Raw genomic sequence first — 27243 nt, 5'->3', positions numbered from 1 at the left:
TTGCCTTCTTGTACATTGTAAATGCAACCGTGTAATTTCGGTGCTTGTGCATAGAAATTCAGCACAAAATCATTGCATCATTTCAAAAAAAAAAAAAAATAAATCTCAGACCAATTTTAAGAACATTTTCTGTGTTGTACAAACTTGAGACAAAGAATGCATGAAAACAAATGGTAGAAAGTTTGAACATATATGATGAGTCACTTGAAATTTTAGCTCCATATATTAAATGCTTTTCAAGTTATATTTTTTTAAAAATGGTCTGTTGGCTACGGAAGCGTAGTACGGAAGCGTAGAGCTGCCACCCAGGCAAAAGAAAAATACAAGTGTATCACGTTATAACGTGAAAGGTTTATTGTTCTAACAAGATACTTTTCCTGTTTGTACAATATACTATCATGTTTGTACAATATACTTTTCACGTTTGAACAACATAATATCACGTTATTACAATATACATAATTATCACGTTCGTACAATATAATTATCACGTTCGTACAATATAATTATCACGTTCGTACAATATAAATATTATATTGTACGAACGTGATAATTATATTGTTTGAACAATAAAATTTTCACGTTATAACATATATTTTATTGTTCGAGCATGATATATTGCCGTAAAGATACGGAAGTGTAAAACATAGTGAAGTGGGTGACAGTGCAGATCAGAGTGCGAGAAAATGGCTCGTTTATTGGAATTAATTAAGTTCTATTTTATGCTTGGATTGAGGCATGGGGAGATTTTGCTGTTATTGAGCAGTTTGGACAGTATTGTGATAAGCATGCGGACACTTAGAAGAAACCTAAAACGCATGGGACTGTACAGGAGAAAGAATGAGTCCGATCCGATTGAGGTGGCACGATTTCTTATTGATCAACTGGAGGGACATGGGAGGCTCCATGGATACAAACTACATCACCTGAACTGCATTCAGGCAGGTTATGTTGTCACGCAGAGTACTGTGAGACATTTACTGAAATATCTTGACCCTTACGGTGTTGAGCAACGACGCAGAAATCGCCTAATGCGACGCACGTATGTAAATCCTGGACCAAATTTCATGTGGCATGTTGACTCCTATGACAAACTGAAGCCTTTTGGAATCTGTATAAATGGAGCTATTGATGGGTTTTCGAGAGTTATGATTTGGCTTCATGCCTATTCAACAAACAATGATCCCAAAGTCATTGCTGGATATTTCATAGCAGAAGTTGAAAAGAGGATGGGAACACCTGCTAGGATTCGCTCTGATTTGGGAACAGAAAATGTCATAATGGCCGAGATGCAACGATTCTTGCGCTGGACTATGGATCCGAACGTCAGAAACTGTTTTATTACTGGATCCAGCAATCACAATCAGCGTATTGAAGGCTGGTGGGCCTTTCTGAGACGACATCATGCTCAGCACTGGATAAATCGTCTCCAGGAACTAAAAGACCATGATTGCTTTTCTGGATGTTTTTTGGACAAGCAGCTCATATTGTTTACGTGCCTGAACGTCATCGAGGTATGTAACCATGTTTATATTCTTTTAATGAGTCATTGTGTGTGTGTGTGTGTGTGTGTGTGTGTGTGTGTGTGTGTGTGTGTGTTAGAGAGAAAGAGAGACACGGAGAGAGAATAAAAAGTTTGCTTTAACACCTACCATGCACCATCCCTATTATCACTCCGTTGAGGATATGAAAAAAAATGCATATTTCACTGGCCAGAAACATAAAATCGCACTGTCTAAAACAATTCACGTTTAATAATTACTTAAAATTTTCCAAAGTATCACGTGTCTACCACTGTTATTCTTGTTGTTGAGTATTTTTGATAAACTCTGTTTTTCCGACTGTCATTGTGTGGTGCTTTTGATTGATTGATTGATTGATTGATTGATTGATCGTACTTTATTCATCCCGAGGGAAATTGGGTTAAGGCTGCCAGCCGTGCCAGCGCCGTTTTGGGTAACATGTTGAGCCAAGAGAAATGTGTTCTTTTACTGATATGAGATTTTTTAATTTTTAATATTTAATAGGAAGAGCTGCAGCAAGTTGCACATATGTGGAACACCCATCTAATACGCAGAAGCAGAAATGCAGTTGCTCCAAGTGGACGTCCGATTCTCATGTACACCATCCCTCATCTCTTTGGAGGACAGGATCATCTGAAAGAGGTTTCTTGGGAGGCAGTGGATGCTTGTAAGCAAGAATGTCAACAGAGAGGACCTTATACCTGTGATGAAACCGTTTTCAGCTTGTGTTGCCTTATAATGTCAGAGAACTTCTTACTTCCACCAAGCACAGCAGATGAATCCATTGAACTGTATCTCTTCCTGAGAGCCTATATACTGAAGGACTTATAAACCTAAATATAATTGGGCTTTGGGAATTTTTACGCATATATTTTTGGGTACAATGTTTTATTTGTGCAATAAACAATAGAAAAGACATTCATTATTATTTTGTTTGGATTTTCGGTTCAAGATAGTAGCAAGCAAGCATGTCTAAATATATTTAACCAAATCTGCGTACTCCAACCTTTTGGCATTTCCAATTATTTTTTAACGGAATTTCTATTATATCTGATTTCTGTTTTAAGACTGTCAAAAAAACATTTTTTAAACTGCTGATCCTATACATTATCATTCATGAAATATTGTTTTCAATTTTACTGAACACATTGTGCAACTGCTATTCATCCACGAACAGTTTCTTGTAAACTGGTAAATGTACAAATTCTGCATTATTTAATAATTAACAAATAGTGTTAGATGTTAACCTCCCTTTTATTTGTGTTCAAGGAGAAGAAAACACGGACTCTTGATAAACACTACAAAACTTAACTTATGTGCCAATTTTCTGTCTTTTATTCCAGTCAACTATTGCATCAAACACATTGCCTTCCAAAGTTATTCCCTTAAAATATGTTCTAAACAAATGACTGGTGGAAAGGTAAAAAAAATATACTTGAAAATAATTAATATTAAGTCTTTTGAATTATTACTAAACAAAACATCCCCTCTAGCAGACATCTTGTATCCTACAAAACTGAACCACAGACCTGTGGAAAAGGACCTTGACACATGATAAGAACTAATAATAAGCATAGTTCACCACTTGCTGCTAACCATATGAACTTATTAAACATAATTAGTTAACATTTAAACTAGTAAAACTTTTAAGTATGAAAATTTAAACTGAAATTTACATTTTTCATGGTGGAAACAAATTGATGTTATCCACAATTTTTGAAAATAAATTCAAATATGAAATAAAACACTTCCCTGAAATTTAAGCTCTTTCTTTTTTTTATACAATGATGTGTTCCCTGTTTGTGGGTTTAACAAACTTTAGAGCTTCATAGCCAGTCATTGTTAGTGCAAACCTTTCATTCTTTGGTTTAAACATGATGGACTTTAATCAAGCTATGCTGAACTCATAAGAGCTTTTAGCAGCCAAAACATTGTTCAGTTCATTTCGTAGTTCTGGGTAGGATGTGTATGTCCATGGTAGTTCCAGAAGAGGGCCGCATGTGTGTGCCACAGGTCGTCGTGCCAGTCCATCCACAGGCGTGAACAGTACCTCAACCTTGTCAACACAGATGACATCTGACCCAGTAAGAAACCTGAACATCCTTCTGAGCCCTGTATCGTCAAGTCCTCTGATGTACTGGTGCAGAAATCTGAAGCTCTGCTTCTCTGCTTGAGTGGTGGGAGAGGCAGTAAGCAACTTCAAAAGCTTTCTCGTTGTTGGCTTTTTATCCTCATACATTTGTAGGACATCTTGTGGGCTTTGAAAAGCTTCTTTTAGGAAGTAGCTTGCAACTAAGGACATTTTCTCTGCGGCATATGCTGGTTTTTGGATTAATTGTTTGTGTGCGACTTTCAGAAGAAGGCCTTTTAAGTTCTCTTTGGTTGGAAGCACTGATACATCCAGGCGATCCATGAGATCCAGCACTTCATCCCTGTCTTCATCTGAAAGATCTTCTTTTAGTGCCCTTGTTATCAGATCCCTATCTGATTGACTTAGGTAAAAGAGAAGACTTTCAAACAGCAGATCATCTGATACTTGATTCTCACCGAAGATGAGTGCCACTGTGAAAACAGGAGCAAGGCGACAAGGGAAATATCCATGGTCTTGAAATCCCTTCAGTAAAATTCTACCCATGGATTTCCACTCTTCTTCCTGCCATTTAGGAGACAGTGATGGCACTCTGAACTCCTCTCCTTCAGCTGTGTTGTCCACAAACTCTGACCAAAATGCAGCATACACATCTCTTGATACGCCATCTGCGTCAGCTCCTTTTTCATCAATGTAGGTGTATTTTAGAGGGTGTATGAGGAGTGTTGGATCTTTGAACTGGCTGATCATCTCCTCCAGAATAGTAACCCTGTGAAGTTTGATGGTAACACAGACAACATCATATGATCCTGCAGAGCTTATTGCTTCATTGCTTATAGATGTTTCTGGACTACTGACTGCTGTGTTTGTTGGAGGAAGTGTAATGGATGTGATGACCAGATCATCTTCCTCAAACTGCAGGAATGGTTCATCTATTACAGTGTCATCAAGTTGACAAGGCAGAGGCTCTCCAAGGTAGGGTCCAATCATTACCTCAGATGTGTCTAATAATACATCTTCATCAGCATTCCTAGATTCTGATGATGAGATCACAACAGTGTGAGAAGCTTCTTCATCTCCTTGATGTGAGTCAGTCAGTTGTGTAACATTGTTTACATGTGTTTTCCCTCTATCATAAACTTCTTCATCATCTTCATCATTGGAAAATCTTCTTGTGCACAAGTAAAATCTCAACATTCCCATTTTAAGTGCTGAATAGAGTTCTCCAACTGTGACATCTTCATCAAATACGGCCTCTTCCTGATAGTCTAATATGTCATGACTGAACACTTCCCATCTTCCAAATTTGCTTTTTCCACTTGGAAAGAAAAGATCTTTAGCATACTGTAATATGTCAGCTTTTTTGGAGTCTTTGGGCACATCAAAGGTCCTTGTTCCTCCTCCTCTGCGCTTTCTCACTTGCTTACCTTCATGGATCCACCCTAACTCAATTTTTCGTGTCTTTTTCTCAGCCCATTTGTTGTTTTTTGCATATGTTCTTTTTCTCTTAGAAACAAATGCCTCCTCATGATCAGGTTTCTTCTCATTTTCATTGATTCCCATCTTTTCCTTCAATTTTTCGAGCAATGAGTTTTTTCTTGATTCCTTAGTACTTGCACCACTGTTTTCCAAGCAGAACCGTCTGGCAGCTATCCGGTCACCATATGTTGGGATGTAATCAGACAGGGTCTTGTCATCCATGAAATCAATCACTGTGGCATCAATCTGTAATAACAGGGATATTTATTACTATACAGAAGTACAAGGTATACCTGCTGCCACACCACATGAGGTACCTCACTAAAAAAATGTATGTAAATTTCACATGTGTTTTGATAATTGTCTGTTATTATTTTAGTGGCAGCCATCAATATTTAGCATTTATTCTTTTCCTCTCTCTATGGCAGCAACATTAATGAGATTCTCTAACATGTTATTAATAGAAATATTACAGTATATACAACGCCCACCTTTGAAAAAGTAAATTAGTATTCACGTATCTTTCAGTTGCACAGAGCACAAAGGGTTGAACTCACTGTTTTTTTTTAATTGAAGACAAATATCAATATAAACACAGTTTAATTCATTTGTTTTTAGATAAACAAGGAAACATTGTGCATCACATAATATAGCGATATATTTAAGAAACCTGGAATCTGCATACGGGTTAAGTAGTAACATGTGGTCATACAACGACCCAGTTTTATACAGCGGGTTAATTTGTTTTACATTTTCCATTCCATATTAAAGATCCACACCAATGCAGCCTACCGTTACGTCCTTACGCAGTCAAAGCGAGAGAAGCGAAAACCGCTGTGGTTGCTAACTTAGCAATATGTCACATTTTTAGACGCTGTAACTTCGTAAAAAGCGAGTTTTACAAGTTTCCCCCTCAAGAGTGCACTTACGTGTTCTTGTAGCATTCGTAAGAGACAGTCCTCAGGTACACCACGATTCCGAAGAAATCTCAGAAGTGGGCTATCAGTGTTTGTGTCCATGTTGAAAGCAGGGCATTCAAAGTTAAGTGCCAGTTCTGACGAGCGTGCACTCTCCACAACTACCATGGATTTGGGTTTCCGAATGCAACACGTTTTACGTTCTTACAATAAAAAATGTTATTGTAATGGTATTTTTTTTTACGTTTGTACAATATATGATCACGTTCGTACAATATAATTATCACGTTCGTACAATATAATATTTATATTGTACGAACGTGATAATTATATTGTACGAACGTGATAATTATGTATATTGTAATAACGTGATATTATGTTGTTCAAACGTGAAAAGTATATTGTACAAACATGATAGTATATTGTACAAACAGGAAAAGTATCTTGTTAGAACAATAAACCTTTCACGTTATAACGTGATACACTTGTATTTTTCTTTTGCCTGGGTGGCAGCTCTACGCTTCCGTAGGGTTTGGCCATTGCCAGGAGTGCAAAATTTGGTAGTGGGGCGATCATGGTGCACTGAAAAAAATAATCAGTGGTATAAACGTAAAAAAATTATTGTAATCGGTTGCACGAAATTAAGTTATGTTTGGTTAACCTTAGTTTTTTATGTTATACCTGCACACATTTTTCTGGTAACACAAACATGACTTTTTTATGTTGTTGTTATGTTTTTCATTCCGGTCAAATATTTATAGAAACCACTTGTTTATCAGACATGAACTTTTTGTGTTAATTGTATTGGACTACTATGTGTTATATTGACAAGATTATTTTATGGTAAGCTTATTTTATTTTATAACAAATTTCTAATATATAATATATAATATAATATAGTATATAATTGAGTGTTCAATAAATAAAACTAAATTAAGGCTGATCCTATTGTATGTACTGTACACTTTCTCTTCAATCAAAGAAATAAGCAAAACATTTTTGAACAATGACCTGTATTTTTGAAAATACTACACAGTTGTAACAATGGACTTTCAATTCAGGCTTCCAAAATATACATGAGTCATATTTGTACAATGCATCTCTTGAAAAACATTCCACAACATTCCTCAAAGTTATCTGCTGTAACCTGAATTCAACATTGTGGGGCCTTATGACATCGCGCTTATGTAAAAAATAGTTTTTTAAATGTAAGAGCCATAAGGTAATATGGCAACAGGGGTGTAAATATTAAAATGACACAAAGAAGAGACTTAAAATAACATTATAACCCACAGGCACACAACCAAGAGACCTAAACTGATTAGTATTGGCTTGCTTCTATCACTAAACATCACAATCACTAATACTAGACAATGCAATCTGTTTGTAGTGGTGCACCTTGGGGAAAAAATTGCAAACTGGTGAAATTGGTGCAAGGCACCATTTCCATTGAGAAAAATGGACATTCAAAGTTTGAATTTTTTTTTAAAAGAGTCATGGCTTGAAAAGTGAAAACTGCAGTAATAAAGGCCCCAAGTTGAAAAGTGCCAGAAAAATAAGTTTCACTATGTCCTGCAACTTTACCAGTGCTGGCTTAAAAGAAAGGATGGTACATATTTGAAGAGGTAAACATGTTGTTCCCACATCATAACTGGAAAACTGTTCAATTGTACAGTCTGGTCCTGAAAACCTGGGCCTTCTTTGAAAGGCTGTTTCTTTTGAGCTCCATAACCAGTTTCTATAATACCTCAAAGGTATACTTTTCCAGTGGGTAGGTGAGGTTCAAAGTGTACATTAGTCCAAACAGCATTGCAGCTGCTAGGGTATAGTTATCCAAATCCTGCCAGACTCTCTGGCCTTCAAGGACTATCCCGATGTCCTCAGGGCTGCCATTGGCATCTCTTGACTTTATGATGTAAATTCCCATGGTTGTTTCCTTATTAGATCGTTGGATAATGGCTTCATCTTTGGCCTAGAAAATGCAGAATTCCAAAATTTAATTAAACAGAACACTGGTCAAAGAACATTATACCAAATCTTATTTTAATCTGTGTCACTATTCCAAAAAATGTTAACATTAACACATTAGGTGAACAAAAATGGATTCATTACAGCATGTGATTTGAGTCCTCAGAATGCTTAAAAAGGTAATGAAATGAAATCTCCATGCAAAGAAGCAGAATACTGTCAGAGCACAGAGAGGTGTTCAACTATCAACTCCACACATAGAAAAATGCAGGTAAAAGAAAAAGAAAAAAAAACGCACCCATGGTAAATTGTGAAAATCCCAGGTGATTTTCAACATACTCCTGGCATAGAGTGACAAGCAGCATTTTGTTAAAATTATTATTTTCCCTAAAGTGTATACACAAATTAATTTTTTTCTTACCTGGGCCGTGGGCTCCAGAATGTTCTGAAGTCTTCTTCCTATTTGTCCTCCTCGCCTTTTGAACACCTTTATTAGTTTGTCAGATAGCACATCTATCTGCGAGAGTAATCTGGACTGCAGTGGCATGGTGGTAATGCGCTTAAACTCTGCATTTATCTAAAAAGAGAAGTTGTCACATAAAAATGCTGTCAAAATCTCAAATCTCACAAGGTTACATCCACACAAAGTTATATTACTATTTATTAGCTATGGGTCCCATGTTGCTGAGCAGTTCCATAGTTGCCCTTACTTCCAAACCACCCAAAGCCTGTTTGCAACCACAGCAGTTGCCTCCTTCTGGCCATTTTGCAGTTCTGCCAAATGACCCAGAAACTACATCTATTATTGTCATATACACATCAAGGTCTTTCATTAATACTTAGTTAAATTAGTTAATTTGACCTTTCCAGAAAATTTACCTTACAGAATGTGAGATAACATATGCAAATCTTCACTAGTAAATAAAATAATGTTATTAAAACCTTAACAGTAACACCTCTACATAACAGCGCTAGAGAATTGTTCTGAAGCAACACCAATCTGCCCTTCAGCAGGGATAAGCACCATATATCGATACAGAAAAAATAAATTTAACATATTTATACTGTCATTATTTTTATCTCTTTAAGCCCTCCTCTCAGTCTCTCTATAAATCAGTTAAAATAATTTGTTGGGTTTTTGTGTGTCTTTAACATGTTATCAGTAGATTACATTCACTGCCCCAGAACATGAAATAAAGCCCCACGTCATGCACTTCCTCTCCTAATGAGTACTGCATAGGTGTCATGCCCTAAATAAACCGACTTTAGTGAAGACACCCCCCCCCCCCCCCAACACACACAGAGCCCACCCCATGGCAAACTAGCTTATTTAACTGTATAACTAAAACATTTTAGGTACAACCAGTTAACTAAATGGACACAAGTTTGTTAGTCTGTATTCACTGAGAAAAAACAAGCGGATGTGACTGGGCACACACTGAAAAAAAGCTAATGCACATAATATTGTCCCGCAGCTTAAGCTAGCATTATCGTTAGTTAACTTAAGGAATGACTTGTTTTTTACATTATGTTGCTCAACAGCAATTCATGAGAAAAACTTCCCCATCTAATGGATGTTCTCTTCGTTTCCTCTCAAACATGTAGTTTTCAGTTTACCTTGACAAAGTAAAGCTCAGCACCAAACGTAAACGAAGCGAAGACAAAAAATGGCGGACCGCCACAGTGAATTTTCCCTCGCAAAACACACCCTGGGGGGTGGAGTTTCAACAGAAAACATAACTATTTTCTGTTATTTTGATATGACTGGTTTTAAAAGACTGAACATCCTTCTAAAACAAGTGAAAGGCGTGAGACTTAATTATGTTTAGACCAAAAATATAAATGATTCATGTTGGATATATTTACTGTATTTTTACTAATTTAACAACCTCATCATTGCATTAGTCGCTTTATGCTATAGCATTACGCTTACATTAGCTTGAAGCTCAAGGTCGTCATTTTATTTAATTTCTTTTTCTGGGCTTACAAACAGGACACACAACATTTAGATAACCGTTACACTGAATCTTGGGTCTGTGTTGAGTCTTCCAGCTGCTGACTACAGAAGCTAGATTGACCTTTCAGCATGTTTATAGCGGCTGTGGCTATGTGCTGGTAATGTTACCGTGTGTGAGCAGTCACATTGGCAGCAGACATGTTTCAACAAACTAGTCATATCCCGGCCCTACATTAGCTTGTTTAATGGTTAAGACACTGCAGGTACCACCACTTACTACAGACACCGATGCAAGTTTGTAATAGTCTGTTAATTTAGACTGAAAGAATATAGAAACAATATTAACTCACATTATATATGTTAATTACTAATTTGCTTATCGCATAATTTCGGTTACCATTAGCTAACTGGAGCTAGCTAACATTGGCCTCTCATGGTTTTCGATAAACAGCCCACATACCTGTAAAATAACAACACCCAGTAAAAGTCCACATATATAAAGGGTCTACACTCGTTCTCACTGGTGTGTTAGCTTTAAAATCTTATTTACCTTCAAGTGTAAAACTCCAGATGGTAGTAGATTTTCCAAAGCGAGAGACAAAAATGGCGGACAGCGCAGCCGATTTTTCCTTTCCAGGGGGCGGAGCTTGAGGATAAAACACGACTAACTTGTTTCTTTTCAACATGATTTGTTCTAAAAGAATCAATATTCTTAAAGAATATGTGAAAATTAAAAGACAAAAATATGTTTAGATGTGAAATTTAAATTAGTCATGCTGGATATATGAAGTAATTCTATGCAAATTCAACAACCACCCTATTGCATTTTTTTCAGTGTGTGGGGCTGTTTTTAACGACTTGGACTTTGCCCTTTAGTACCAGGGAAAGGAAGTCTTAATGCTTCAGCATACCAATTTTTTTTTTTTGAAAGATGACAGCAACAGGTTGCATGAGATTTTGGGCCATGCTGACCTAACCTTTTAAATGCCACTTTCTGTGTCTTTGTGAATTTACCAGCAGTGTGTTATTCATGACCTTGTATTGTTTACAGTGCAGAGGTCACTGTGAGAAAGTGTGCATACAGATGCGCTGCGCTAACATCTGCATCACTTTTTCCACAGCAAAGGGCTAATTTTTAAGAGATAATGCACAACTTTATCGTGCATGTCTAACTGTGTTAAGTTAACATAGGGCAAAAGAAGGTTTTCCGGGGAAGCTTTCATTTTTAAATTGCAGAGACCGTGATATGAGGGATATGGAAGGATTGACTGAGGCGCAGATGCAGACCATGACCAGGAGAGAAGGCTTCAAGAGGACCAGTGAGAAGCAGGGACCATCTCCAGGACAACTGACAAACGACAGTGGACTGCACCACTGGGCTTCCAAGAGGTTGTCATGAGGAGATTTTGAACAGCAAAATCTTAAAATAAAATGAAAGAGTTTCTGCGTTGACATTGAGGAAGACTACAGGAGTGCACGACTTGCTCTGCTCCTAATCTACAGCCGCGTTGGAACAGAAATCGAAGGATAAAGAGAGCGTGCCAAGCACCAAAGGTGACAGCGCAGAGGGAGATCAGCGTTGGAATTATGACTCTGTAGATGGCACAGACACCAGGAGCCATGACTGTGACTGGGAATGACCACCTAATGCTGTTTCACTTTCACACAAGTACTTTGACACTCTGGAGAAGGCCTTTCCTCTGTATCATTGTTGTTGCCATTTGCGTGTGAGACCTTAGATTGTGGGGATGATTAAAGATGAACAAAGGGTGGTGGGAGAACAGTGAAGTGAGGATACACAGTGTGAAACTCCTTTAAGTGTACAATAATGTTGATGTGATATACACCATGTCAGGAAAGAAATTCTGGTATTAATGTGATTCAGTATAATCAATTCTATACAATCCCACCCTTTGATTCTTAAATCAAGAATCACATTAATACCAGAATTGCTTTCCTGACATTGTGTATATCACATCAACATTATTGTACACTTAAAGGAGTTTCACACTCCTTTGTGATAATATATCAATATTAATGAGTTTCTTTTACTTATGTATTAATCACATTTATTTTTATTGTATAATGCCTTGGTGCCACTGGATTTTAACAAGTCTCACACTCATACATTAAGACAAATGGTGGGGGTCTAGTAAGGAAGTTGGGGGAAGCAGACAACTCCACAGGAAGAATCTTTTGTCTCTTCGAGGACTCTGGGAGGTAGCAAGGGAGTGTGAACCTTAAGGTGTGAAACAGCTGTGTACTGCCTTTTGTTCCTGAAGAAGGTATTTAACTGAGAGCCATGCTAGGCTCAGTGAGATTCTGCTGACCGTCTGCCCCGCGGTCATGTAGGCTCTCCACAAGCTTGGTTTTCTGTTCTTTGTGTGTTTTGATTAAAGAATGTTAGCTACTGCTCACCGCTCGTCTGCAGGCTTTATTTAAATGGAAAACTTCCACAACAGTAATTAATGGGAAGACTTCTTTGAACAGTCTTGTAGCAATAGGGCTTAACAAATATGTTGATGATTAAGAGGAAGAAATTAGTTGAGTTAGTCCAGAAAGCTTCACAGGAAAGAAAGAGTCAATAAATTTAAGCTGTTATTAATGTTTCTGTATTTAATGATTTGTTTGTGGGTGATTGTGAATATTTTTTCCCTAGTGGTTAACATTTTATTAGTAAAGAAATCAATGAAGTCAATACTAGTTAAAGGAATACTTGGCTCAACAGACCTCTGACTCTTTGTAAGGCAGACAGTTTTTAAGAAAAACTGGTAAAATGTTCAGTTTTTATGGCATAAATCAGGAGAAGATCCAGAGTGTGAATAACATGTTGATTTGGCTCGTTTGCATTGCGAGAAAAACCAAATGAGACCTTTAATAATTGTTTTGGCAAAGTTGCACACCGATTCAATATTGATTTTAGTGACCTCCGATTGGCGTAACCGGGTGTCATTACTGCCGACGTGAATTATGATTTTACTGAATTTACGTTTACCCTTAGCCAGCAGTTTTAAATTTCCTTCAATGTCGCCTGCTCTGGCCCCTGGAAGACAATTGACTATGGTTGCCGGTGTCTCTAGCTTCACATGTCTGAGAACAGAATCGCCAATTACCAGAGTTTGACCCCCGGCGGGTGTGTCGCCGAGTGGGGAAAAACGGTTAGACACATGAACGGGTTGGTGGTGTACCTGGGGCTTCTGTTTAGGACTATGCTTCCTCCTCACCGTGACCCAGCCGCCCTGATTCCCCAGCTGCTTGGGACCTGCCGGGGAACAGCTAGCGGGGCCTACGCTATTTTCGGCTGCACCAGCTACAGGGGCCTGGCTAGCTGCGGGTGAATGAAGGGTGCGAAGCCGAGTCTCCAATTCAGTAATCCTGGCCTCCAGCGCTGCAAATATGCTACATTTGTTACAGATATCATTACTGCTAAAGGAGGCCGAGGAGTAACTAAACATCTGACACAATGAGCAAGAAAGTGCAGGAGGGACAGGTGAAGTAGCCATGGTGCTAATGAGTCGGCTACGAGCTAAGCTAGGCTAGCGAGACAGTACAGAGACAGTGAGTGAATACTTTGGCTATAAATTAGGTAGTGAGTACACAGAAAGTGTGCTTCGGAGGAAGCACGTGAAGATTATACTATGAAAGAAGAATGTATTTAAAAGTTGTTAATTAAATCGCTAAGCAAATAAGCTACTCAGAAACACCACTGTGTTTGAGCAGGAACAGGAAGTGATACTCTACCACAGAGCGAGCGAACACCAAGTGACTTTGCCAAAACAATGTCGGACTCTGTAGTTTTCTCTGGTCCCCTCCCCAATCAGACCAGGAGTGACATGTTTAGCCGCATGTTCTCCTTAAATTGCTGGCTGTCTGAGTGGTGTCCCAGAAACGATGTGGGCTTCATAGATAATTGGCAAACCTTCTGGAGGAAACCTGGTCTTGTTAGGAGAGACGGCATCCATCCCACTTTGGATGGAGCAGCTCTCATTTCTAGAAATATGGACAAATTTATTAAACCCCCCAAAATATGACTATCCAGAGTTGGGACCAGGAAGCAGAGTTGCAGTCTTACACGCTTCTCTGCAGCTTCTCTCCTCCTGCTACCCCCCCAAAAACCCATCTCCATAGAGACTGTGTCAGCTTCCAAAAAGACAAAAAACAAACTAAAAACCAGCAACAAACAACTTAAACATAAACAATCACAAAGAAAGAACAATACAGTATCCACATCTGAACCAAAGAGTAAAACAGTGAAATGTGGATTATTAAATATTAGGTCTCTCTCCTCCAAGTCTCTGTTAGTACATGACTTAATAATTGATCAACAAATTGATTTACTCTGCCTTACAGAAACCTGGTTGCAGCAGGATGATTATGTTAGTTTAAATGAATCAACACCCCCGAGCCATTCTAACTACCAGAAATCTCGAAGCACAGGCCGAGGGGGCGGTGTGGCAGCAATTTTTCACACCAGCCTATTAATTAATGAAAGACCAAGACAGACTTTTAATTCATTTGAAAGCCTGATGCTTAACATTGTCCACCCCAGCTGTGAAACTCAGAAACCAGTCTTACTTGTTATCATCTATCGTCCACCTGGGCCTTACACAGAGTTTCTGTCTGATTTCTCAGACTTTATATCTAATTTAGTTCTGAGCTCAGATAAAATAATTATTGTGGGTGATTTTAACATCCATGTAGATGCTAAAAATGACAGCCTCAACATGGCATTTAATCTGTTATTAGACTCAATTGGTTTCTCTCAAAATGTAAAAGAACCCACCCACCACTTTAATCACACTCTAGATCTTGTTTTAACATATGGCATCGAACCTGAACATTTAACAGTGTTTCCTGAAAACCCTCTCCTGTCTGATCATTTCCTGATAACATTTACTTTTACAATAATTGATTACACAGCGGTGAAGAGTAGACTTTATCAAAGTAGATGTCTTTCTGAAAGCACTGTAACTAAGTTTAAGAATATAATCCACCCACTGTTATCATCTCCAATGCCCTGTACCAACACAGAGCAAAGCAGCTATCTGAACGCTACCCCAACAGAGGTCGATTATCTTGTTAATAATTTCACCTCCTCACTACGTACGACTCTGGATACTGTAGCTCCTGTGAAAACTAAGGCCTCAAATCAGAAGTACCTGACTCCGTGGTATAATTCTGAAACACGTACCCTAAAGCAGATGACTCGTAATCTGGAGAGGAAATGGCGTGTCACAAATCTAGAGGATCATCATTTAGCCTGGAGAAATAGTTTGCTGCTTTATAAGAAAGCCCTCCGCAAAGCCAGAACATCTTACTATTCATCACTGATTGAAGAAAATAAGAACAACCCTAGGTTTCTCTTCAGCACTGTAGCCAGGCTGACAAAAAGTCAGAGCTCTTTTGAGCCAACCATCCCTTTAACGTTAACTAGTAATGACTTCATGAACTTCTTCACAAATAAAATTTTTATCATTAGAGAAAAAATTACCAATAATCATCCCACAGATGTAATATTATCTACAGCTACTCTTAGTACCATTGATATTAAGTTAGACTCTTTTTCTCCAATTGATCTTTCTGAGTTAACTTCAATAATTACTTCCTCCAAACCATCAACGTGTCTTTTAGACCCCATTCCTACAAAACTGCTCAAAGAAGTCCTGCCATTAATTAATTCTTCGATCTTAAATATGATCAACCTATCTCTAATAATCGGCTATGTACCACAGGCCTTCAAGCTGGCTGTAGTTAAACCTTTACTCAAAAAGCCATCTCTAGACCCAGCAGTCTTAGCTAATTATAGGCCAATCTCCAACCTTCCTTTCATATCAAAAATCCTTGAAAGAGTAGTTGTCAAACAGCTAACAGATCATCTGCAGAGGAATGGTTTATTTGAAGAGTTTCAGTCAGGTTTCAGAGCTCATCACAGCACAGAAACAGCTTTAGTGAAGGTTACAAATGATCTTCTTATGGCCTCTGACAGTGGACTCATCTCTGTGCTTGTCCTGCTAGACCTCAGTGCAGCGTTCGATACTGTTGATCATAATATCCTATTAGAGCGATTAGAACATGCTGTAGGTATTACAAGTACTGCGCTGCAGTGGTTTGTATCATATCTATCTAATAGACTCCAATTCGTGCATGTAAATGGAGAGTCCTCTTCACACACTGAGGTTAATTATGGAGTTCCACAGGGTTCAGTGCTAGGACCAATTCTTTTTACATTATACATGCTTCCCTTAGGCAGTATCATTAGAAGACATAGCATACATTTTCACTGCTATGCAGATGACACCCAGCTCTATCTGTCCATGAAGCCAGATAACACACACCAATTAGTTAAACTGCAGGAATGTCTTAAAGACATAAAGACCTGGATGGCCGCTAACTTTCTGCTTCTTAATTCAGATAAAACTGAGGTTATTGTACTCGGCCCTGAAAATCTTAGAAATATGGTATCTAATCAGATTCTTACTCTGGATGGCATTACCTTGGCCTCCAGTAACGCGGTGAGGAACCTTGGAGTCATTTTTGACCAGGACATGTCCTTCAACGCACATATTAAACAAATATGTAAGACTGCTTTCTTCCATTTGCGCAACATCTCTAAAATTAGAAATATCCTGTCTCAGAGTGACGCTGAAAAACTAGTTCATGCATTTATTACTTCCAGGCTGGACTACTGTAATTCATTATTATCAGGATGTCCAAAAAACTCACTGAAAAGCCTTCAGCTAATCCAAAATGCTGCAGCAAGAGTCCTGACAGGGACTAGAAAGAGAGAGCATATTTCTCCTGTTTTGGCTTCCCTTCATTGGCTTCCTGTTAAATCCAGAATTGAATTCAAAATCCTGCTCCTCACATACAAGGTCTTAAATAATCAGGCCCCATCTTATCTTAATGACCTTGTAGTACCATATCACCCTATTAGAGCGCTCCGCTCTCGCTCTGCAGGCCTACTTGTTGTTCCTAGAGTATTTAAAAGTAGAATGGGAGGGAGAGCCTTCAGTTTTCAGGCCCCTCTTCTGTGGAACCAGCTTCCAGTTTGGATTCGGGAGACAGACACTATCTCTACTTTTAAGATTAGGCTTAAAACTTTCCTTTTTTCTAAAGCATATAGTTAGGGCTGGACCAGGTGACCCTGAATCCTCCCTTTGTTATGCTGCAATAGATGTAGGCTGCCGGGGGATTCCCATGATGCATTGAGTTTTTCCTTTCCAGTCACCTTTCTCACTCACTATGTATTAATAGACCTCTCTGCATTGAATCATATCTGTTATTAACCTCTGTCTCTCTTCCACAGCATGTCTTTATCCTGTCTTCCTTCTCTCACCCCAACCGGTCGCAGCAGATGGCCGCCCCTCCCTGAGCCTGGTTCTGCCGGAGGTTTCTTCCTGTTAAAAGGGAGTTTTTCCTTCCCACTGTCGCCAAAGTGCTTGCTCATAGGGGGTCATATGATTGTTGGGTTTTTCTCTGTATCTATGAAGCGCCTTGAGGCGACTTTTGTTGTGATTTGGCGCTATATAAATAAAATTGAATTGAATTGAATTGAATTGAAAGGTTGGTGTAACATGTTATTTTAAGTATGTACTGGTAAGTTAAAATCACCCAATATAGTTATTTTAAATGTACTGGGTTCTAAATCAGATTTTAAAAAGTCTGTTTTATTATTATTATTTAGATAGGGTTAACATTATTAAGAGTAGGGCTTTCAAATGAATTATAACTCTGTCTAGGTGTTTGGTTTATTGCTAAGCTAGAGTGAAAGACTGCTGCCACACCTCCTCCTCAGCCTGTGCTAAGAGGATTCTGACAGTCGGTGACTCGTTGGTGTTGATTCATATAAACTAAAGTATTCATCCTGCTGCAGCCAGGTTTCTGTAAGGCAAAATAAATAAATATTTTTGATCATATAGTAACAGAAAAGAGTTACCTAATGTTTATTTTTAATGTTAATCGTTGTGCTTCTTGGTACAGTTGAACCCGTTATTTTGTCTTTGTGTTTTTATTAATTAAAATACTTTTTGTTGATATTTGTGCCTTTTTAAGTGGTCTCGGAGCAGAAACAATCTCTAGAGGGTTGGGATTTTGGGGACTGTGGTGTTCACAAGTCTGTTTTCCAATTACAACAGCCTTTGCCCGTTGTAATTGGTAATTAAACTGTGGCAACAAATGGTTCAGACCCAGAGGACATCAGATACTGCTAGGCAGGTCATCTGAGGGAGTGGTGCTTGATCTGTGATTGTGGCGGTTGGGTGGTACATGAGAGCGGGCAGAGAAAGATGGAGTATGCGAGTGTTGTGAACTATAAGATATGTTCGTCAACAGCATCTGCTCTATTAGAGTGTAGACTGCCCCTCCAATAAAGCCCACTGTGCTCCTCAAACAAGTTAAAGTTATCTATAAAACATACTTTGTTGTCACTACAGACTGATGACAGCCAGGTGTGCAAGCTCAGCAAGCTCAGTGGGTGACTGAGCCACACAATAGTCAAGAAATAGGAATTGGGCCAGAGATGAAAGTGTGGCAGTTTAGAGACTCCAGAACCTTAAACAGATGCATAAAGTCTTTTTTTAAGCAGTTCAAGTAATTGATTGCATATTATTGTTAGAAGACTTGAACATACTTCAACTTATGTATATAATATATGTCATATTTTATTGAATCTATATTAATATATTTTGATTAAACCGGACCCCGTCTAAAATGGCTTACTTGTATCTTTTTAAATATCTAGTTTAATCTCATCTGTCATCTTTCTTGTGTCAGCACTGCTCTCAAGGTCAAATGCAGTGCCTTGCATTGGTTTTCTCTATCTCGCTGTTGCAGTCTGTAGCCATCTTTTTTGCATGAGACATGCTCGCATTTCTGCTATTTTCAGATGCAAATCCTGTTTAGACCTGTCACCTACTGCTAGACACACTATGAGAAAAAAATGGAAAAACAATAGGCTATCAGAACATTGGAGCAGTTTGCAAAATGAGCACCGATTTGTTTTATGGGATATCAGGGTTAGACATGGTCAACAAGATTAGACATAGTCGAGCACCTTGGTGTCAGCTATGATAAGGCTCATCTCATTACTGAGGCATCAACATTGCTACAACCACTTGGATCCTGTGAGTCTTAAGTCTGAAACAAGCTGCTCTCTCTTCTTTGGCATTCCACTGAGCATATTTGAACTCTGGGTTTCACCTTTCTTCACCACCATCCCCTGTTTTGCCCTTATTTCACTGTGCCCTGTGTTTGTTAAAGCCTACAGCGTTGTCAATCAAAGACCAGCTTTCGTTCTCCTGTGAGGTCCCCACTGCCCTCTTCAGTGTTAAACAAGCAACTGAAGCATGCCACATTGCATCTAATGCAATCTAATAACACCGACCTCTCCACCTCAGCGTTTTATGAAATATTCATGGAAACTTTAATTGGTCCCTATGATATTTATTCTTAGGAAAAAATACCTTTTTGTTTTTACATTTTAAATTCTTCGATGTCAGATTGTTTTATTATATCAAATCTTGTAGCAAGGATTTCTATCCCTAATCGGTGATTCTGTTTTACAGCAGTGCTCCCCAGCCCAGTTGTCTATGTATGTTTTTCTACCTGTCTGTAAGTACCAAAGCCAGGTTGACTCAGCAGGTGCCCTCTCAACATGTCTTGGTGTAATGTCTTCCTAAATGAGCTGTAAGGAGGGCTGCCTCCCAGTGACTCGGCAGTCTGTCAGGCCCCGATAACACAGTGGGAAGAACATTATTGCCCTCAATTCTACTCCTCTCCTTGACCTTGTCTCCCACTGCATTACTCAACTCACCGAGAGGCTCCTTGGAGCCCTTACCTGACACCAGCATGACCTCAAATCTCAACATTTCAAAAAATGTGGATAGAGAGTTTTATGACTGACAGAATGCTGAGTGCTTTTGGTGTTTTTCAAACTCTATAGTATTAAAGTAAAATAACTTTGATCTTAGAAGTATTAAATAAAAAATGTTACTGACCTGGGCAATAACTTCTGCTTGCTGCTTGCTCCATAATGCATTTGCCGGTGCACATTGTTGTCTGAGTTTTTTCATGATGAACTTTTATTTGAAATCTATAAAACTAAAAATTAATTTAGCGGAGATGTACATAAATTTTGTTTTAGATTACTTAACAATTTTGTTTGCTTTTCCTCAAAATTGCTCTGAGATATTATTGCAAGATGCTGCATTGCTTAAATATAGTGTCAAAAAATTCAAGGTGAATCATTTAAAGGGCAGGACAAGCAGCAGAGCAGCGTTACAAACTGAGTTTCCCTCTTACATTTGCTTTTTCCTTTTGCATAAATATTTAGTTTGGTTTTGATTAGATTTATTGTTAGTTTCAGTCTTTTTCCGTCTTAAAGAGTATTTGTCAGTTAAAGCTGTAATATATTCACATAAGGTATATAAATACTTTACTCGCAGTCATGTCTGAGTTTCACTAAACATATGCAAAAATATATGTTCATGTTTAATGCCCTGACAGATTTTTGCCATATTACATTTTTCACTTGAATAATTGTTTATAATTATCAACATCTGCTGATTAACTCTCACAGAAATAAATAAATGTGTGCCTATTAGAAGTGGACTTGCACACTAAAGGTATACACTTTTCAATGAGATCTCCACAGTCTTGACAGTTATAGAGCCAGCTAATTAGCTATCATGATGGTGAGCAATGAATACTTTGAAAAGGGCAGATTTACAAAACAAGTGTGCTTTTAATATAACGTAATTGCAACAGTACAAAACCAAACTTTGCTCTTGCATATGATGGCAGGTTATTGTTGCGGATAGGTAAAGGCCATTTATCTGCTGATCAGTGCGAATACGGCATGCTCAGCTCAGATCTCACTGCTAATCAAAGGTTGCACCAGCCAGTTAAAAATTCTGCTGGATATCTACAGACTGTCTAGAGACCTCCAAGCAACAGTAGGTTAATGTTCTTGTGCTAAGCAGGTGCTGAGGAAGCTATTATGCCCAGACATCATGGGTCCTCACATTAATTAAGTTTTTTGAGCCTGCCTGTTTCCCTAGTGCTTACTAATTAGTCTTAATTAGTGGCCGGGATGATGAAGTTGTAGAAACAGACACTGCTCCGCTTGTGTTTTCACTATCCCTGTCGTTTCTCCAGTCTCGTCTTGTCACCTCACTTTACTTGAGCTCCTTCCTAATTGCCTTTTGTCAGTATGTGGAAATCAAGTGGACAAGGAGTTGCAGTTTAAGAAACTCTTAACACCTAGAGTCGACATTATTGTCAAAGTGTTTAGTGGCACCCATTCTCCTACGCATATACTGCAATTTTGTCAAAGATGTACACACAAAGTATCTGCTGGTGTCAGTCAAGAGTAATAATTCTGGACACCAAGAACAAAAGCTATTGTTTGAAAGAATGACAAAGAGAGCTTGATACTGGAGGGAATAGAAGCTGTGACTATTAAAACATTTACCAATGCTCAAAAATTTAAGCTAAGGGACTTGCAATACCAAGCTATGATCACTAAGCTTCCCTTTGTAAGGAGTTTGCAGTTAGACCATGCGTGCATACATAAGACTACACAGGGCTGTCATGAAAATTTAAAAGACATTTTTTTTCCATATGCTATAATTTGTATGCACTCAGTCCATGTAATGACATTTGCTCGTGTGGTTGTCAATGTTGTAGATGAATCCCACTGCAGGGAAGAGCTAACTTATTCTCCTCTGACTGATAGTTTTAACTGCTGACTGCAGTGACCCTCAAAGACCAGCTGCAGAGATAATCATCTAATGTGTTTTTGCAGCTACAGTTTTGACCCCGAATGATCTGACCTTCATTTTTGGCTATTACCACTTCAACCAGTCGACTGGTGTGTAGCTGTAGCTGAAAGTGTAGTTAAAAGAAGCATTTTTGCTTTAACAGCCAAAGGACAGAAGACCATTTCCTTCAGCCCTCTGTTATTCCACTGGTTCATGATTGAAAATCAACAAGATGTTAACAACACTATAACCAAAGCTATCAAGGTTTAGAACTTGAAGGCCCACCTGGCGTTGCTTGTCTGACACCAAAACCCCAAATATAATATGATATGATATAATATGATATAATATAAATTCTGTTAGGGGTTTTGATGTAATACCAGGTGGTGTGTGGGGCTGGGGGGGAGGGGGGGGGGGGGTGCTGTGATGTGACATTCACTATAATCCCCTACTTTTCCCATTAACTTTGTTCATGTACATTTTATTTAACAATTTGCCTAACTTAAAAAAAAAAACAACATTCATATTTCTAGTACTTTTTAAAACGGGAGAGCATGAAGCCTATGTAAGAAGACACATTAATTGCAGTTCTAGTAGCAGAATGGTGTCAATTAAGACGAAATCGGACTTGGGACCTAATTCTGTTTTTTCTAAAGTGGGTAGATGATGACATCCTCCCCACTGCTGTCAGACTCCACAACAAAGACTCCAACTGATCGAACACACACATCCACACATGTGCAGTAACACTAAGTGCAATACTCTTTTTCTGACAAAGTTGTATTTTTACTCAATTGTATACAGAGTATTTGTATTGTATTCTATTTTTATCCCATTGTATATTTTATTCTATTTATTCTACAGTATATAGTATTTTATTTTATTCTATTCTGTACAGTATTTTATTCTTATTGTATTCTAATTTTTGCCATATAACTTTTGCACTGTCCACTTCCTGCTGTGACAAAACAAATTTCCCACGTGTGGGACTAATAAAGGTTATCTTATCTTATAACTCATATTTTTAAGACTAAAGTAACCTATTCTATTAAGTTTGTAACATAGTAAGGATGAGGGGGCTAAGAAGTACACTCTAAGCCTTGTATTAAAGGCATTAATGTCAGGCTTTAGATTTTGGGGATGCCATGTAACCACTGGCTCTTGTCATTGTAAAACTGGCTTTTCTTTGACACCTACTGACAGAGAAAAGACAGGGTCTGTAATGTGTTTGAAGCATACGGGAGAAGTAAATCGCTTTGCCCCACTCTTTGACACAAAATCCATGAATGCACCGACAGAGTGCTTCTTGTCAACATATTCTTACCAGGCGTTGCAGCACAAATGTAGCACTTATAAACTCTTTGCTACAAAGATATAGTCATGCTGGCACCTAAAGAGGCACTTTCTTTGAAGCAAGCCACTGCATGGAGCAAGTAGAGGAAATGAAGTTTCTTTGAAGAACTTTGAGGAGAAATGCAAACCAGAAAAAAATATTTTCATTTGATACACTTTGTTCATTTTAACACTGCTGGAGCTTGTGATAAGTGACAAAGGATTAATAAAGAGATGCAATACACATAAGATTAATAAACATTGTGCTAAAGAATGAGTTAGGAACAAAATAGGAACAGGCTGATGTATCACACATATATCCCTATGAAAGTCAATCATCAAAAGAATATTTAAGAAAATAACAACTCATTTTCTTTAAAAAGAGTTCCTGATTAACTCAGATCCACTTCACAGCCTAAAAACTGTGAAAATCTTTTTACTCTATTACTGATTACTCCAGGATTAGTCACTCATGTGACCTAAAGCATGGAAATGTTGCACAAAGTTCCATTCTTAACATTTATGTCTTTCAAAGTATTGTAAAAGAAGCTTCTTTCAATATTTTATTCATCATAATATTATATACAACAGGTTTTGATTTCTTATTACTAATATTTTGACTTTACAACATTAACAAGTTCTAGTATGTTATGGTCACTGCTGCTTTCACTTAGTCAGGAATGACTGACTTTAGAAATAATAAAGTAATGATTAATCATTACAGTATCTTCCGACTTCATTACCTGCCACACATAGGTCATGATGACATATTTACTTATAAAACAAGTAAATATCAGTTTATTTTTATTTATTTCTTATTTGTTCTTTAGTAGCTATCTACACACCACATAATAATAATAATATGTTGCTAACACAGAGAAAGACCAAAGGATCCACCGAGTGTATCATGGTTGTGTACGTTGAAAGTTCAGTGTTCTCTTCAGCAACACTTTAGAGAGCAGCCAGTGCCCCACAGTTTACATTTCTGGAGGCGAGACTTTGCCATTTACACTGAAATGTTATATTGGTTTTCCTCCAGTACCAGTGAGAGCAGTCAAGTGTGCATTTTGTTTGCTATAGAACTAAACCTCTTGACTATAGAGTCTAGGAGCACAGCAGCGTTTAGAGTGGAAGTGCACAAGGTCAAGGCAGAGTGGAGGGATGTGGCAAAAAAATTGAGCCAGTGCCTGTTTTATCTCATCAGGAACTCAGCATGAGCATATTGTCTGTGCTTGTGCGTGTTCATGCAGCTGTGTTTTTTTAAATATTTATCTGCTAGTGAGGGGGGAGGGTAAAGTTAAGACTTCTGATGTGGGCTAATTTCTAAATCTCTTTCCCCCTCTGTTCCACCTCAGGTCATTACATTTTAACAGTCCATTGAAGCTGAAAATTGCAAGCTTGTGGTAAAAAATGCTTTATCAATGCTTTATCAAGAATAATCTATGTATCTATTGAAAATCCCAACATATAGTAACAGGAAGTAAGATGCAAGATGGGATAGTGTAAAGGAACATCTGTGCCACATATGGACTGGAAGTCCCCAAATCCCCATGGGAGATGCCACCAAATGTGGTTGAGAACAACAGGGCAAAGGTCCTCTGAGACTTTGATTTCCTCACAGACAAGCAGCTGCTTGCTAACCATCTAGACACAGTGGTGGTTGACAAGGAGAAGAAGTTGAGATAGATATAGCAATCCCAGTAGATGGCGATATCAGGAAGAAGGCGCATGAAAAAATAAGGAAATAACAGGTGCTGGAGGAACAACTAGAGCAGAAATTCAAAGTCATCCCGGTGATAATACAAACATTAGGAGTTGTAAACCCCCCCCCCCCCCCCCCCCAAAAAAAAAGAAAAAACAGAAGTGGGTCCAACAGCTTCCAGGCACAACATCAGAAGAGTGCAGAACCAGAAAAAGCTGATATACTGCACCAGAGAAATATTAAACAATTTGCCCCCCCTAAAATCTCTTTGATGTGTTTTGTGTGAACGATTTCATTAGAAGCATTTGGAGAATAACTTTTTAATGAAAGCCTGTAAACAGTAAGAGCTGAGTAATGCTCAGTTATTTCAGATATGTAGTTACATACATCTAAGAACAAAAAGCAAACAAACAATTTTTAGAGTAAAATTTGTTTACTCCCAAATGATCGCCTTTAACTTGTGGAAATAAACAGCTGTTGCATGGTGGTAAGAAGTGACTGTAGTGAAACAACACAGTGCCGTATGGATTGTGCTTTAATTCAGCAGGTAGCACTTTTATTCTGAATTTGTTTTCTGAATCTGTTTTCAGTGCATCAAAGTTTCAATAAATGCTTAATACAACTAAAACTAGTTGTAACTCTCTTACTTTGTTCTGTTTTACAGATTTTATTGGTTTGATTTACGCAGGGTTTGGCATCTGCCTTAATGATTTCAACTAATACTAAAGTGTTTGTGTCAATTATCTCTTGGTGACATACATCTTTACCATGAATATGTTTAAATGTGACATTTATTGAATGAATAACATGTTAACTGCACCATTGTTATAGTTCATTTTAAATATTGATTTTATTTTAATTTTTTGTTGTTGTTTGACTTCGACAAGTAAAAAAAGGTTGATAATGCTTAATTTAGCACAAGCAGATAGTGTTACAAAATCCATCCATCCATCTTCTTCCTCTCATGACAATTTGAATAACTGGTCTGTGCATTTTGCTTGACTGACAAGCACAAGGAAAGTGCATACACATGGTGCTAACACAACAAACCAGCATTTCTACCTAGACCATGAAGTCGAGTCTTACTGCTGTGTTGTTAAAAATAAATAAGTCTAGCTATGACATCATTTTACTCAAATGAGCCATCCTGGGCAAATAAATGTCTTAGTTATGGCAGTTGAGCCTAAAACCCACAAGTGCCAGAATTAACCTTAATGTAAGATACAGCAGTTTGTTGGGTTGACTGACACTGACAAATCACCTTTCGAAGTTATGAACACACAGTTGCGATTATAATTCTACTCAGCTTCCAATCTTTTAGTCACTGCTCTTAAACTATCAAACACAAACATGCATCAGAGGGTACATGTCCTCTTAAGTGTTGGCAGGACTAAAAAGCACCCCAGATATGTTACACATTCCCCTGCTTTTCATTTAAGAAGCCTACAAATAGTTATTGACAGCAGTGCCTCAACTTGCTTTCAGCAGTCTACGGCACTGTCCACGGTACTGAAATATCACCGCTGACTGTAAATTGTAATCATGTTTTAATACTACATATTATATATGTGTTATTATGTGTTACAGTATTCATTTACTACTTTGATGGCCATTTAGTATGATCTGTGTTGCTGGGAATACACCCTAGACCTCGACATCTTTTACTAAATATTTTAGGGGACACAGAGATACAGATTTTTAAATTCAATGATGATCGTGTACCTTTAAAAGATCCCGCTTGTATTGCATTGTGAGAAACATGAGGAAAATCCTGCCTGAATAGACTCAGTAAAATGCATGAAATTTCAAGGTGCACTTTCATTCAGAGTTAAAGAAGGACAATTTTAGCACGCAGAGGATGAAAATAACTTGATATCATGGATTTATAGAATTAGAAATGTCACAGTTATATTGTACATCCTGGAATTGGGTTGTAGCTCCACTGGGGTTCAGGTGGTTAAATAACACATTTATGCAGGTTGGATCTAATAACTGGTCAGGTGGGTGCAGGATTAGGGGGAAAAAAATTACAAAGTACCATAATGAGCTATTATGAAAATATAATCATCTCTAATACAGTGTGGTGTCGGTAAAACCACATGATAAACCTTCGCTTGCCATCTGCTTTACGAGGGTTGGAAAGAGACATTATTTATGTTTGAACAGCTTTATGTATTTATCTTATGCATTAAGGATGAATGTGGGTTAGCTGTGCTGGCTCTCTGTGGTAACTAAAACCTATGCACAGGTTTGTTAAAATATATGTGTAAAACGGCTTGTGTTTAAAATAAAACATGGGGATTGAATTAAATGCTTTAAGAGCTTTATCGCTATGCAATGAAAGAAAAGAAACCACAATGTTGCCATTATCTTTTATTCAAAATGCATTGATATCATAATGTAATATCAATACATTTCCATTTAATGTCTAAAAATACCATAACTTACCTATAGAGGCAGAGTTTGATTTTCAAGACAATTTCTCAAAGATGAAATGTCAGAACTGACAACATAAGA

At 37.9% G+C, this 27243-nt stretch overlaps 2 protein-coding genes across 4 annotated transcripts; both read right to left on the bottom strand.

The window, feature by feature from the left end:
* Positions 1–3411: 3411 nt before the first annotated feature.
* Positions 3412–6305, bottom strand: LOC147323665 (uncharacterized). Its single transcript, XM_086304810.1, has 2 exons — positions 6021–6305; positions 3412–5337 (listed from the first exon to the last, which is right to left on the bottom strand). Exons 1-2 carry the CDS (start codon positions 6174–6176, stop codon positions 3412–3414), a joined length of 2082 nt encoding a protein of 693 aa, XP_086160936.1. The 5' UTR covers positions 6177–6305.
* A 535-nt stretch (positions 6306–6840) lies between these two features.
* LOC147323664 (uncharacterized) lies at positions 6841–10717 on the bottom strand. 3 transcript variants are annotated; one of them, XM_086304169.1, is made up of 3 exons: positions 9594–10717; positions 8398–8553; positions 6841–7980 (listed from the first exon to the last, which is right to left on the bottom strand). In XM_086304169.1, exons 2-3 carry the CDS (start codon positions 8521–8523, stop codon positions 7747–7749), a joined length of 360 nt encoding a protein of 119 aa, XP_086160295.1. In that variant the 5' UTR covers positions 8524–8553; positions 9594–10717; the 3' UTR covers positions 6841–7746. The 3 variants fall into 3 exon arrangements, with proteins under 3 accessions (XP_086160295.1, XP_086160296.1, XP_086160294.1); XM_086304170.1 differs by lacking the exon at positions 9594–10717 and adding an exon at positions 8687–9246; XM_086304168.1 differs by having other exon boundaries at positions 6842–7980; positions 10484–10716.
* Positions 10718–27243: the final 16526 nt, after the last annotated feature.

Source organism: Aulonocara sp. 'chitande type north' Nkhata Bay, linkage group LG8 (genome assembly GCF_057382095.1).
Source record: "Aulonocara sp. 'chitande type north' Nkhata Bay isolate Kocher_YH1m ecotype deep benthic linkage group LG8, A_spYH_male_GT1.1, whole genome shotgun sequence".
NCBI classification, from domain to species: domain Eukaryota; kingdom Metazoa; phylum Chordata; class Actinopteri; order Cichliformes; family Cichlidae; genus Aulonocara; species Aulonocara sp. 'chitande type north' Nkhata Bay.
This window is presented reverse-complemented; position numbering and strand designations above follow the sequence as displayed.